The 15,745-nt window shown below is 32.5% G+C and overlaps 1 protein-coding gene across 2 annotated transcripts in view; it reads right to left on the reverse strand.

The window, feature by feature from the left end:
• The window catches only part of slc13a4 (solute carrier family 13 member 4), a 37,087-nt gene that overhangs the window by 8,392 nt on the left and 12,950 nt on the right, over positions 1-15,745 (reverse strand). Inside the window, exons 2-11 of one of the 2 annotated variants that reach the window (XM_056456133.1) lie at positions 12,642-12,770; positions 9,659-9,795; positions 8,890-9,062; positions 8,746-8,803; positions 8,623-8,656; positions 7,212-7,286; positions 6,708-6,892; positions 2,003-2,122; positions 1,828-1,929; positions 856-957 (exon numbers count right to left, since the gene is read on the reverse strand). In XM_056456133.1, coding sequence (XP_056312108.1) covers positions 856-957; positions 1,828-1,929; positions 2,003-2,122; positions 6,708-6,892; positions 7,212-7,286; positions 8,623-8,656; positions 8,746-8,803; positions 8,890-9,062; positions 9,659-9,795; positions 12,642-12,770 — 1,115 coding nt within the window. The remainder of the gene's footprint in view (positions 1-855; positions 958-1,827; positions 1,930-2,002; positions 2,123-6,707; positions 6,893-7,211; positions 7,287-8,622; positions 8,657-8,745; positions 8,804-8,889; positions 9,063-9,658; positions 9,796-12,641; positions 12,771-15,745) is intronic. The other variant, XM_056456134.1, reaches the window with a different exon arrangement.

Here is a 15,745-nt window from a genome sequence, read left to right on the forward strand (position 1 = left end):
GTTACAAATGTATATGTGCAGTGGGTAGGTACATTATTTGATCTTCTGAGTTAAAAAAAAATCTAAATACTGATAAAATCCCATTTAAATTGTCTAGGTGAAGTGTTTAGCAATGCAAATTACTAATTATTTCAATAATAGAAAAGTAGGAATAGGAAACAGTCAGAAATCTACAAAATATCTTCATAGCTCATGGTTTTTACGTAATATTACATAATAATTATACTTACTTTACTGAAAAATATATGACACATATTTTTTGACCCAATGTATTTTTGGCTATTGCCGAAAATATATCAGTGCAACACAAGATTTTGTGCTCAAGGGTCACATTTAATTAATAAAATGTTCAAAATGATCTGGTCTTTACTTTTTTAATTTATTTATTATTCTACAGTAGGTATACACTGTTTATTGAACATGTACTGTTTATGGAAACTGAATTTGTCAAATGTTTTGATTGGATGATCATCTAATGATTTTTTAATTGATTCGGAACATTTAGAATACATTCTAAAAAACGTTTTAACACATTCTAAAAAAGAACTTGCCTTTGTAGTTGTTTATGGAACATTCCAAACTAACATTTTTAAAACTTAACTGAAATATTAGCAAAACATTATCAGAACATTTCTGTTATCTGGGTATTCATTTTAAAACGTTTAAAGAACGTTCAGAAATAGATCTCACAGGATATCTGCAAAATGAAAAAACTGAATGTTTCCTGTAATGCTCACATAACCATTTTATGTCTGCTAAATTTTGCATAAAAGCAAAAAAAAAAAAAAGTCTCATTCTAGGAAAGAACTGGAAATCAATTGTATTGACTGAGTAATGGTCAACAAGATTTCATACTTCTCAAACAGCGACGTCCATCCGGGGACAAATCCTGGCTCTCTGGTGAACCACAGAACAGTCATCAGAACAAAAAAGATGCCTGTCACAACTTCAGGATAGCTAAAGAAGAAACAAAACATCAGAATATTAGTTCTAATAATTTAGAAATAAACCGAAACCTTCCTACAATCATTTGATGGACAAAATTAGCTTCTAATGCCAGCCAGAAAAAAAGATATTCAAATAAATAGGGGAAATTTACTTTGAAACAATTTTCATTTAGAAATCGCTAATGAATAACTTATTCATCTATCATTTCTGGACATTATTGTTTTTATTTATTATCACCATTAGCTATTGCGACTATCCTTATGTAACATCAATGTGAGAAATGTTTTGACAAAATATGTGACAATTAAACCATGCATGGATTGGGGGGGGGTATTGTGATTTTTTTATTATGGTTGTTGTTATTATTATGTTACCTTTGCTAATTGTTAAAACAACTGTTAATCTTTGTACTCTTACATTTTACATGTTATGTATATTTTCAATAAACATAATTATAAAAAAATTGAAATCGCTGATGAATAATTAACAATTAATTACAAAGAAAATATAATATAAGTCTCGGAGTGTGTAAGAGTGTGTATGTGAAGTTTTAGCTCAAAATACCACACAAATAATCTAATAATATCTCTTTAAAACTGCCCTTTTTAGGTTGTGGTCGTAATTATGCCATTCTGGTGACTGTCACTTTAAATTCATATGAGGGTGTGCTCTTTTCAAAAGAGGGAGGAGCTACAGATGCCTGTGTGTCAGCATAGTGGCAGATTCAAAAACAAGACTAATGTCCTATGTCAATGAGTGCGAGACTGTTTTAATCATGTGTGATTATAAACAATAAAATTAATAAATTTTTACCATTAGAAGCTGGTTATACCCCTTATGAAAGTGATTTTTGCATAATAGGAGCTCTTTAATGTGTACCTGATGGGGCCGAGTTTCTGGTACTCTTCATGAATGCGCTTCTCGGAGAGGATTTCTCTTCTAGTTTTGCGTTTCTTGCTGAGAGAGCAGGTTTCTCTGAAACTGTAAAGAGATAACAAGTCAGCAAAAATCATTTCACAAACTCAAGATCAAAAACACTCTCTTTTATTCTTACTTGCACCCCAGGAATAAAAAGTGCAGCCAGATCCAGGTGAGAATCAGCATGATGAGAGCAATCGGCAAACTGAAGATGAACCAGGTGCCGAAGTTGATGACTTTTGCTTCTGGGTAACGACTGAAAAACACATTTCATAGCAAAACTTAGTATTGCAAACACAATATAACTTAAGCTGGAGTTAAGTTGAGCTGAATCAAGTGACAGCTTGGTTATCTCAACTTATTCGATTGCTAATTATTCAAATTGTTAGGCTGTGATAGCAACTTGCAGAAATGTTTTAAATGTTTTTCACCTAAATAATAGAAATATACCATAGGATTTTTATTCATAAAACAATAACAATTTCAACAAATATTTAGGCTGTGATTGGTAATTGCACCAGTAATTTATTTATAGTCTTACTGAAAGTTATGTGTAGCAAAATAAAATAAAATAAAATAAAATAAAATAAAATAAAATAAAATAAAATAAAATAAAATAAAATAAAATAAAATAAAATAAAATAAAATAAAATAAAATAAAATAAAATAATAAATAAATGAATAAATAATAAGAATAAATAAATAAATTCATAATGTAAATAAATAAATGAAAATAAATAAATAAATAAATAAATAAGAAGAATAAATAAATAAATTAATTAATTAATAAATGAATAAATAATAGGAATAAATATATGAATCATGTAAATAAATAAATAAATAAATAAATAAATAAATAAATAAACAAATAAACAAATAAATAAATATATGAAATTACAGATTGAAATGAATTGTCCTGTTTATTTCTTATGTAAAACATTTTCACAATCATTTCCCAATGAATTAAAGTTCCATTCAGTACATATACTTATTTAATATTTAAATAGCTGTTTCACATGTAAATATATCATGATTATGACAAAAAAGGATGTATATTATTATTATATTTATTATTGATATATTTATATTTCTAAATTATAAATGCTGTTTTATTTGTAAAATCAAATCAAATATCCAAAGCCTTACTGAATTTTTACAACGAATAAATAAATAAATGAATAAAAAAATAAAATAAAATAAAATAAAATAAAATAAAAAATAAATAAAATAAAATAAAATAAAATAAAATAAAATAAAATAAAATAAAATAAAATAAAATAAAATAAAATAAAATAAAATAAAATAAAATAAAACAAAATAAAATAAAATAAACAGATTGTAATGAATGGTCCTGTTTAGTTTTTATGTAAAACATTTTTTACAATCATTTTCTAATGAATAAAAGTAAGTCCCATTCAATACATTCATATTTAATATTTAATTAGCTGTTTCACTTGTATTATTGTGAAAACATATAAAATATATAATATAATATACTATAATACAGACTGAAATTAATGATCCTGCTTATTTTTTTATGTAAAACATTTTTACAATTAATTCCTAATGAATAAAAGTAAGCCCCATTCTGTACACATTCTTATTTAATATTTAATTAGCTGTTTCACATGTAAATATGTCACGTTATGACAAAAAAAATGAGTTATGAATGCAGTTTATTTTGAAAATTAAATCAAATGTTCATAGTTTTACTGAAAAATAAATTTTAAATTAAATTAAATTAAATTAAATTAAATTAAATTAAATTAAATTAAATTAAATTAAATTAAATTAAATTAAATTAAATTAAATTAAATTAAATTAAATTAAATTAAATTAAATTAAATTAAATTAAATTAAATTAAATGGTCCTGCTCATTTTTAATGTAAAAGCTTTTTACAATCATTTCCTAATGAATAAAATCCCATTCAATACATATTCTTATTTAATATTTAATTAGCTGTTTCACATGTAAATGTCATGTTATGAGAAAAAAATGGGTTAGAAATCCTGCTATATTAATAAAAAATTTCAAATCAAATAAAACACCAAAGTGTGAAAATAAAGCAAAGTTACATCCTATCAAATACAGTAAAAGCTCAATCTCTGGAGGTCAAATGTCTGCTTTAGTTCATCAGTGTGGAAGAAAAGGACAAGGGTCTGTTTGCACAGTGTTTAAAGCACCGAGAAGATACCGAAAGCCAATCAATGTGCTGCAAGATTTTAGCATTTCACATTGATTATATCTGGAAAAATGTGAAGCCGATGATAACAGTTACAGCTAACTCTGCTGCAAGAACTGAAAGAGCATCAATACAAACCCCACTGACCCACTCAATGCCCTGTTTTCACTCTGATTTACATATTTACACCAGCGACAGGCATACAGTATAGAATAACCTTTGGCCAAGTAATGTTGCACAAGGAAAAACGGGTTATTTTTCACTGCTTAGCATCTTTACAGTGTGCAGGAAATGCGATTGAGCGGATTGAGTGAGGTGCTTAAACAAATCCCAGCAGTGAGTGGTGTTTTCTCAATGTGCCTTTAAAGCAGCGGTGCAATGAATCGTACATTGATTCTGATTCACTAACTCAGAGTAGGATTCAGTGAATATTACGGTAGCCAAAAGAACTTAATGTGCTGCAATTAAAGAAAGCACATGCAATTACAAAAGACGCCAGCAAATTAAGAAAAGATCCTCATTGGTTTGACAGCATTTGGTGCATTTATTTTCTCACAACACATGCAAATAGCACATAACACAATGGAAATGTGTCGAGGGGACTCAAAAACATGACGGACATAGCTGGGATTTGTTTCTTGTGTCATGAATATTGCTCTGTGAAGTTGTAGGTTATCTTTGAAAGATGAGATTTATTTTTGTTTATTTTAACATCCTGATTACACCATTCACTTCACTTCTTCTTTTCCGCTGTGTTCAGTGCTATTTGCATGTGTTGTGAGGAAATGCAGCACATTTTTAAAATGTGTTTGCATTGTGAGAATTTGCAACATGTTTGCTGTCAAAACCGATTTAATAATTCATGTTTTTTTGTAATGGCGTGTGTTTTCTTAAATTGCAGCGCGTTAAGCCCTCTCGACCACTGTAGAATATAGATTTATACAGATGCTATTGATATTACCGGAGCATTAGTGTATTAAACTAGAGCCCACCTTTCAATTTTAGATGCATGAATAAGTAGTCAGAATATAACCGGGTGGAGATAGTGGTGCCCAATTTTATGTACAGTTGAAGTCAGAATTATTAGCCCCCCTTTTTATTTTTTCCTCAATTTCTGTTTAACGGAGAGCAGATTTATTCAACAGATTTCTAAACATAATAGTTTTAATAACTCATTTCTAATAACTGATTTATTTTATCTTTGCCATGATGACAGTAAATAATATTTGACTAGATATTTTTCAAGACACTTCTAAGTGACATTTAAAGGCTTAACTAGATTAATTATGTAGGCAGGTTAGTGTAATTAGGCAAGTTATTGTATAACGATGGTTTGTTCTGTAGACTATCGAAAAATATATAGCTTAAAGGGACTAATAATTTTGACCTTAAAATGGTGTTTAGAAAATTAAAAACTGCATTTATTCTAGCCAAAATAAAACAAATGAGACTTTTTTGAGAAGACTAAACATTATCAGACATACTGTGTACATTTCCTTGCTCTGTTAAACATGGGAAATATTTACAATATTTAAATAATATTGAAATATTAATTCATAATTCTGACTTCAACTGTATATATAGACTCGTGTATGGATATTCATAGATTCTAAATGGATGAAATAAATGTATTTAAAAGTCCTGTGAAGTGCTTTGAAAGGTGCACTTTTTATTTGATGTTTGACTTAATCTCAACTGATACATGAAGAGAGGGCGGGACATAAAGTAGCTCCACCCCTTTCTAAAAAACAGCCAATAGTGTTTTGTTTTTATCACAGTTCTGCCAGTGAGAGTGTTTGAGCTCAAGTACATCAATGAGAAAAATGAGAAGCATCTTTCTTGAAGGGGACAGTAGAGCTGTAATCGGGCCTTAAAAAATAAGCCCTACAGGGCCCGAGCCCGACATTTTGATTGTCAGCTTTTTAAAAGCCAGAACCCGTTTACAGCTCAACATTATTCAAATGTGTGCATGCCCACTGCTTCTGTCAAGAATGAGTCATTTAAAACATTCATTCATTCATTTTCCTTCGGCTTAGTCCCTTTATTCATCAGGGGTCACCACAGTGGAATGAACCGCCAACTTATCCAGAATATGTTTTACACAGCGAATGCCCTTCCAGCTGCAACCCAGTACTGGGAATCACCCATACACACTCATTCACAGACATACGTTACGATCAATTCTGTATATTAAATTCATCTATACCACATGTCTTTGGACTGTAAGGGAAACTGGAGCATCCGGAGGAAACCCACACCAACATGGGGAGAACATGCAAACTCTATATAGGAATGCCAACTGACCCAGCCGGGACTTGAACCAGCAACCTTTTTGCTGTAAGGCGATCGCGCTACCCACTGCACCACTGTGACGCCCCATTTAAAACATGCATTAATATAATTTATTAACGTAGGCTATAGTTCACTTGGAAGTTAGAAATAAAAACTACAAAAAAACTACGCTACAATGCTACATGCTAATAAAAATGAGTCTTAAATTAATTAAATAGGTTAATTTATTAATAGCGTAATAATAGATTCATTAGATAGCTTGTATCTACATAATTCTGTAATTGTTGACTCCCTATTTACTACACACACACACACACACACACAAACAAAAACAATATTCCAGAAATTCCAGGATGCTACCGTACTTGTTGAACTGTTCAGCGAAGATAAGGTTGGTGGAGGTGCCGGTGATGGTGATGAGGCCGCCGATGGTGGCGGCGTAAGTGATGCTCAGAGTAAGACACTTGCAGATCATGTGGTCCCGTTTGGTGGGGTACAGAGAATCCCTGCGGATTTTGGGCTTCTTTGGCACTGGGATGCTAATGGGAGCCTGTTTGGAAACAATACACTGTCAAAAAAATTCTTGCTGACTTAAATGTTTGTAGTCAAATCAAATTAACTTTTCTAATCATCTCAACTTGCATCAATCAAACTGACTAAAATATTAAGCTAAACTTTGTATAACTTTAAAAAATGAAGTTGTAAAACCTGATTAATTTAAATCAACTATTGATTGTGTTCATTAAGTTAAATCAACATAAAGAATCTGTTTTGATTTTTCGTAATTTTTTTTTTTTTTTACAGTGTATGAATGAATGATTTTCTTTGGACATTTGAGTTATTGTCAGCTTTCTGAAGGCAGATCTCACCTCAGGCAGATATCCATTTGATTCTCTAGAAAAGTTTGGGCTGAAGCCGGGCATTAATGTTAGCCCGTTCAACTCCTATTGTATGAAAAAACACAACTGTCTTATATATAAAAATATATAATCTTCATAAAAATTTGTTCTAAAATAAAAGTCCTAAAATAGATATGTTTACCTGAAAATAAACTTTAAAAATCACTAAATTCATCCTATTTCTGAATATATTAAATAATCTTGAAAATATTTGAGTGATATTTTTGACTGTATGTTTTTGACATTTATTTTAATTGACGGTCATAAGGAAAAAAATGTCTAAGTTTGTCCTATTAGATCAATTCCTATAAGATTATTCAAGTGACAGGATGAAATGACAGTAAACGTGGTAAGCATCTGAGTCTTGTTCACTTAAATCACAATTTTACATTTTATAAACTACACAATGAGAATTTATAAGTAATTTTAATAAACAATTTTAAGGATCATTTATTCATTAGTTCATTCGTTTATTCATCCTTCCATCATACAAATCATTCATACAATCCATTCATTCAATCCATTCATTCAATCCATTCATTCAATCCATTTATTCAATTCATTCATTCATTCATTCATTCCTTCATCCTTCCACCCCCCATCCATCCATCCATCCATCCGTTTATTCATTCATCCAATCTTTCATCCATTCTTTCATCCATTCATTTATCCTTCCATCCTCCCATCCTCCCATTCATTCATTCATTCATTCATTCATTCATTCATTCATTCATTCATTCATCCTCCCATCCATCCATCTATTCATCCATCCATTCATCAATCCATCAATCCATCCATCCATCCATCCATCCATCCATCCATCCATGCATCCAATTATTCATTCATTCATCAGACGATTCATTCATTCATTCATTCATTCATTCATTCATTCATTCATTCATTCAGTCATCCATCCATCCATCCATCCATCCATCCATCCATCCATCCATCCATCCATCAGTTGATTCATTCATACATTCATTTTCATTCATTCATCCATTTATTCATTCATTCATTCATTCATTCATTCATTTATCAGACGATTCATTCATTCATTCATTCAGTCATCCATCCATCCATCCATCCATCAGTTGATTCATTCATACATTCATTTTCATTCATTCATTCATCCATTCATTCACTCATTCACTCATTCCATTCATCCTTCCATCATCCTATCCATTCATCCATCCATCCATCCCTGCATCCATCCATCCAATTATCCATCCTTCCATCCACCTATTAATCCATTAATCTATTCATTCATTCATTTGCACATATTAAATTTTTAAGAAAATATCCACAAAAATTGCTCTCTGTGTGTCCATTTTCTTTCTAATTTTGTTCTCTTTTTGGATAAAATGGCAGATTTTGATCTTACCTCGTTCATCACGCTGACTTCATACTTTTTTTCACTGTAAACAAAGCAAAAATACACAAAATAAGCTTGTTTAAAAGATGCACTTTAATAAACTTGACATTTAGCCAAGAGGCATTTGCTTACTTTTTACAGTCCAGCAGCTCCAGGTGATTCTTGCTTGACTCCAGGTTTTCCTCTTTGTCTGTAAATGACGTGACAGAAAGATTACACCATAAACAATATGCAGTCGAGGGCTAAATTATAAAGCCCTCTGATGCAGTAACTCACCGCTCTCCTCATCCTGTGTAAAGTCCTGCGAATCTTCTTGTGAATCTGCGATGCCGGTGCAGATGAGCTGCTGGAGCACGGCTTCAGCGATCGGCATCACCATTGCAGTGGTGGACGTGTTGCTCAACCACATGGAGAGAAAAACCGTGCAGCACATGAAGCCCAACACCAGCCTACAACACAAACCAATTTGATCAATTCCATGCAAATGTCAACCTTGCCATGAAAAAAATAATGTTTTCACCAAAATAGCGAAACCATTTGTAGGTTTTTTGAGTAGGCTTGTATTTTACAGTAAAATACTCAGAAATGTCTGTGTCAGTGTTTTCAAATAATTATATTTGATTTACCAAAGTCACACAAGTGGAAATTTCACATCTGTCACATTCATAATGAAGCTTTTTCCTTATAAATGCCAAAATGTAAAATAAAATAACATCAATCATTTTTGTTCTATAGAGAGCCAACTCTTATCCTTTTGGTTAGCATTATTTTAGGGGGTTGTGCAGTTTAATTCACAGAATTTCTACAAAGTATGTTGTATACTGCATACTTTTTTGGTCACATCCATAACGCATGCTTATTTTCCTCTTAGACTATGGCTGTGTCTGCTGTGATTGATATATTGGCCATCCTCTGCTCTGATTGGTCAGATTGTGACTGTTAGGTTTGTTCAGATTGTGATGTTTGAAATGTTGCAGACCTTTTAGATTCACCAACAGCTACATAAAACTCATAAAAAGTATCCTAAAGCTTTGAAACTACATACATGCCAGGTTTGGCCCCAGCAATCATGACCATCCGCAGGGCGATGCGCTTGTGCAGGTTCCACTTCTCAATGGAGGCGGCCAAACAGATGACTCCCATCAGCAACAGGGTGGTGTCCTTAAAATATTCAGACGCCACCTGCGAACACACAAAGACATTTATGATGTTTTCTCCATCTAGGCCATACAAAATTTACTGTAACCTGCAAAATTGCTCAAGAATGCAACGTCAGTATGACATAGAAGGAGCTGTGAGATTGTTTATGTCAGCTCTGTTTTTATTGCAATACCATCTGACTTATTTTTGACCTATGCCCACAGCATGCAGTTAAAGCCTTCTCTATCACTGACTTAAAGAACTGCAACATCATTTCAACTCTGTAAACCTTTCATTTCAAACACCCTTTAATCTTTTATTTACACCAGCAGTCTCTTCTTTTCTCCAGGGATCACAAACTTAATAAGAAATACAGTAACTGTTGCTAAAATATATAGAAATATATAAATAAATATCTTCTGTTTGGATTTATTTTAATATGTCATTTATTCAGCATCATTACTCCAGTCTTCAGTGGCACATAATCCTTCAGAATTCATTGTAATGCCCATTTGCTGTTTAATAAAGTTTTTAAAGATAAATAGTATTTTAGGGATAAACATAAGTAACAACATATCAGATGACCCAAAATCTCTGACTGAAAAGGATTACGTAAAAAAGGGGGAATATTTATCAAACACGATTACAAGTATTTAAGATAACAGGTTGCTTTGTCAGGTTAGTCAGTGGGATTTAGTCACATGATGCAGCATTTTGTTTTACATAATATCTTGGCAGTTTATTGTGAATGAATGATCAGCAACTCTGAGAGCTGTAAGACTCTCACGCTTGATGAAACAAAAACAGTGAGATTTTTCACTTTTAACACATTCCGTGTGAACTGCAAATACGATTTTCTTACTTGTTATTTTTGACAATAGAATTGTCAAAAGGTTCTTAAATCATATTTTACTTCAGACGCAAAATTATTTCAAGTTGATCTATTATGCAAAAATCACCTTTGGGAAGCTTATTTATAAAATAATTTCGAGAAGATCACATACTCGCATTAGCTAACAAATGATTCATCAATCAGACGATTCCTAAGTAAGTAAGTAAGTAAGTAATGTGTATTTATATAGCGCATTTATTGTGTATGGCCATACACCCAAAGCGCTTCACAATCATGAGTGGGGTCTCTCCACATCACCACCAGTGTGCAGCATCCACTTGGATGGTGCGACAGCAGCCACAGGACAACTGCGCTAGTGCGCTCACCACACACCACCTGTTGGTAGAGTGGAGAGACAGTGATAGAGCCAGTTCAGTGGATGGGGATGATTTGGAGGCCATGATGGGTAAGGTCCAATGGAGGGAATTTGGCCAGGACACCGGGGTTACACTCCAAGTCTTTTGCAAGAAGTGCCATGGGATTTTTAATGACCACAGAGAGTCAGGACCTCGGTTTAACGTCTCATCCGAAAGACGGCGCCAATTGACAGTATAGCGGACCCTTCACTTTTACTGGGGCATTAGGACTCACACAGACCGCAGGTTGAGCGCCCCCTGCTGGCCTCACTAACACCACTTCCAACAGCAACCTAGTTTTCCTTATGTGGTCTCCCATCCAGATACTGACCAGGCTCAGCCCTGCTTAACTTCAGTGAGTAATCGGTCTTGGGCTGCAGGGTGATATGGCAAGTCACCATAAGTCACCATAAATAACCTAAGTTAACAACCACAGTCATTTTCATTTTAAAGAATCCCCCCTTCCACCCCTACTCCTCCTCCTTTCCTAGGTTGGGTGGCCCAGTGGTTAGCTTTGTTGCCTCAGAGCAAGAACGTCACTGGTTCAAGTCCTTACCAGGTCAGTCGACATTTTGGTACAAAGTTTACATGTTCTCCCCGTGCTCGTGTGGTTTCCCTCAGGCCCCCAGGTTTCCTCCCACCATCCAGAAACATGCGAGTTAATTGACTAATCCAAATCGGCAGTCCAAATGTGCTCTTAGTCAACAGTATATCTCTTCATAGCAATTCCTAATTGTTCATTAGCTATAAACAGCAGGACACTTCATTGAGATCTACTAGAGCTCAAACTCCCCTCTCGCCCTGCTAACGGGAGGGAGCCCCGGGCTCGAGGATCTTATGAGCTCAGGGCTCTCTCCCAGGACAGCATGCCAAACACGCTTTATAATCAATCATAAGCTAAGTGTGAACTCTTTTTTTAGAGTTTTATAGAGTTTAGACATTTTATTCCCCACACTACACGACAACCACAAAACATCAATTCTGAGTGTGCCTCACACAGGTGAGTGGGCTTGACAAACCACCTGTAGAAAACACACTCTTTCATCTTTCTGACACTTTGACCGACACTTGCATCAGTTTTTGCACATTTGCACAATACACTTTCTTACAATCACTCCAAATAAAAAAGAAGAAGTGTGCATCACACAGGTGAGTGGCTTTGACAAACCATCTGTAGAAACACTCTTCACTTAATTTAAAGCAAGCACACAAATAAAAAACACTCCCACCTCCTTACTCTAGCATGTAATTCTCTGAGCACAAACAGTTCCTTTGTATAATTAGCTCTTCTTGTGTGTATTGCCTCTTCTTGTTGAATCGTTGAATGCCTCCTCAATTGTAAGTCACAAGCAACTGCTAAATTACTAAATCTAAATGTTAATAAAAAATGATTGGCTTGAATTATATCTTTTTTGCAGTATACCCTGATAGAGAGACTCAAAGGGGTATGAAGATAACCAGGTCAGAAATTTCCCAAAGTAAATGGGTCATATACTATTCAGACCAGTTTAACACTACTACTTTAACCATGTTTTGCATGTTAAACATTTAGCCTGCAGTATTCCAGACAGTGAAATCTTTACCTGTTGCACAGAACATCGTATTGTGGGATGTTGAATACAGAGGGATTATCATCTTACCTCACTGGATTTGAGGACCCCAAACAGCGGGTAAAGAAAGGCTGGGACGAGAGCAGCGGCGCCCAGAGGAACGGCTTCAGAAACCCAATACACTGCTGTCACGATCAGGACGTAAGCACATGAAGACTCCTACACAAGAGACAGAACACAATTGAACATTTTGCAGGTTTTCTTCTTTTAATTCTCACTATTTACATTATTTTAGCAATTTATAAATATGTGTTTATATTTTCTAAAATTGTTTACTTTCTATCTCTAAATATAAACAAATAAAATGATTTATATTTATGAATAATTCAATATTTAAATTTGACTTAATATTTTAGTAATTTTGTTGTGTGTTTTTGTTATTTTCTGTGTATATTTATGTATTTTTTAAACCAGATTTAAAATTATTGTCTGCAATATATTTTAACACAAAGAGTAGAGGGTCCAAATTCAGTTTATTAGCTCTGAGTCAGACAGGCAATGGTCAAGGCAGGAGCAAACAGAAGCATGAGGGTAATCCAAAAGCGTAGTCGAGTTAACAGGTGGCAAAACAACATAAAGAATAAATAAGGTAACGGTTAAAAGCATGGCAACACTAGACAAGAGAACGCTTAGAAATGTTAAAGCAAACCAGACTTAGCGCTGTGCAAGTGTGGTGTATAAATAGTCCAAGATATCAGTCCATGATAAGCTTGCGTAATCAGGGGTGATCCGAAACTGGTGTGTGAGTGAAGTGCCTTATGGGAAATGTAGTGAAGTTCTGTGCCAGAATTGTAGTTCGGGTGTTTGCGTCTGAGTGAGTGTTTTCAGCATGACTTTGTCAGCTTTTTGATAAATAAGCAACAACAACAAAATAATAGAATAAATAATAAAGATGTTTACAATTTTATGCATTTAATCTGATTTAAAATTTAGTAATATAAAGTTTGCATGCTTTTAACGTGTTTTACATCTAAATAGTTAATAAAATAAAAACCCTTTAATGAGTAAACAGAAAATTACGTTTGCTTTTTGTTCAAACTACTTATTTTAAAATGAGCTGAAACATTTCAATTCTTCATTTTTTAGTGGGACAATTTAATTGTTTTATGTTCAATCCACTTAAATAAAAAACGAATACACTAACTTAATTCCTTCGTGTTGTCCCAACGCAAATCGATTGAGCAACCCAGCATTTTTTTACAAAGTATTATAAACTGAATGAGTTACGTTCATGTTAAAGTAATAAAATACATTTAGATGTAAATAGATGATTATATGCACATTTGCATGTATAAAAAAGAGAGAGGATTTGCATGCAGTCTCTTACACACTAGAGTTATTCAAATAAACTGTTTAATTATTTATTAAATTACAAGCCAAACAGCAGGAAATCAAACGCATCAGTCCCCAAATCTAGACAATTCACCCTGCCAAATATTGACCTCTATTCACTAAACAACCAATAATTAGTAATTACAAATATGATTTTATCACTTTGGCTTTGTAAAGTCTGCATGCAAAGCTTAGGCTGACAGAGTGAGCATGTGTCATGTGACTCATATTTCATAATTAATCAGATTTCATAACAGCCCAGCACAGTTAATACACGCTCTCACATTCCAGACACAAATCGAGCTTATGAGGAGGTTACAGAAAGGCACTGATATGTGGGCATGAAACAAAGGGGAAACAAAACTTTGCTAATAGATTTTTAAGATCTTTAAAAAGTTTCCACAATTATTTTTTAGGAGATGCAATAATAAAAACACACCTTACATTTCATGATTAGGTCATTTTGCTCCTTTCGGTGCCAAAATACTTTTGTAAGTAAGTTGCTGTAAGAAATGTTATGACAAAAGTGTTTTTATATTACTTTATATTACTATATTATATTAATCAGTTAATCAGGTTTCAACTACATTTGTTTAGTTATACACTGTTTAACTTAATATTTTTGGTCAGTTTGACTGATGTAATCTGAGATGACTGGAAAAGTCATAATTAGAAATATTTTTTACAGAAATAAGTATAATTGAATTTGATAATTAAAGAAAAAGATTGATCAAGATTTAGTAGTGTAAGAAAACTGCTATCTATCTATATATATATATATATATATATATATATATATATATATATATATATATATATATATATATATATATATATATATATATATATATATATATATATATATATATATATATATAAAACTTTATATGCTTTCTTCACATATAAGTCTACATTTTTTGTGAGCTGAAGATTAGATTAGATCCAACTAAATTGTCATTACACATGTACAAGGCAACAAAATACAGTAATGCAATGAACATAAATGCCCTGAACTTAAATATGCAAACTTACTGAATAGCATGAAAAAATAAATCACTTTTTCCACCTGAAATTGAAAGTTTATTCAAGTAAAATGAACTGATTTAATTTGAAAATGTATTACATCATTTGCTTTAGGTTGCATAATTGTTTCAACCGATTTTTAATGGATTTTAATTAAATTCCATTCATTCCAATGCAGTTATATAAACCAGATAATATGTTATTGCAGTAATATATAGTAATAAAATGGTAAAAACAAACTGATTACGTACTGTACTTAAAAAAACAAGTAATCTGTTGTAACTTAAAACTGTTAAGTTGACTCAATGTTTTGAATTATGCACACAGTTCATTTACTTAATTTTAAGGCAACTTTAAAATTTTAAGGTTTACTCCCTAAGGTTTTTAAAGTGTCGAAGTGTAGTAACCTCTTATCAATGAGAAGTTTCTGATCAGATACAGTATGGTTTTATATATATAAAGAGATATACAGCATATGTCCGAATAGAAAATCATATACAAATTTTAAATGCATTGTAAGTCTTATAAAAATACTGCACCAAACATTATTATTCAATAGCATCTAATAGGTTAAATGCAGAGCTAGTGTTGTTCCCATACTGATAAACTTCCAGTGACCTGTTATTGTGAGTTTTTTTTCCATTTTATATGATTCCTTTTACAGCATCGATGTTGTAATGTAATTAAAATACAATTAGTTAAACAGACTTTGGCATTCAATTAGTTGCTCAAAAGTAAAACGAGACAAAAAGCCGTTTACTCGCACGCGCCTGTCAGAA

This window comes from Danio aesculapii, chromosome 4 (genome assembly GCF_903798145.1).
Source record: "Danio aesculapii chromosome 4, fDanAes4.1, whole genome shotgun sequence".
Lineage (NCBI taxonomy): Eukaryota > Metazoa > Chordata > Actinopteri > Cypriniformes > Danionidae > Danio > Danio aesculapii.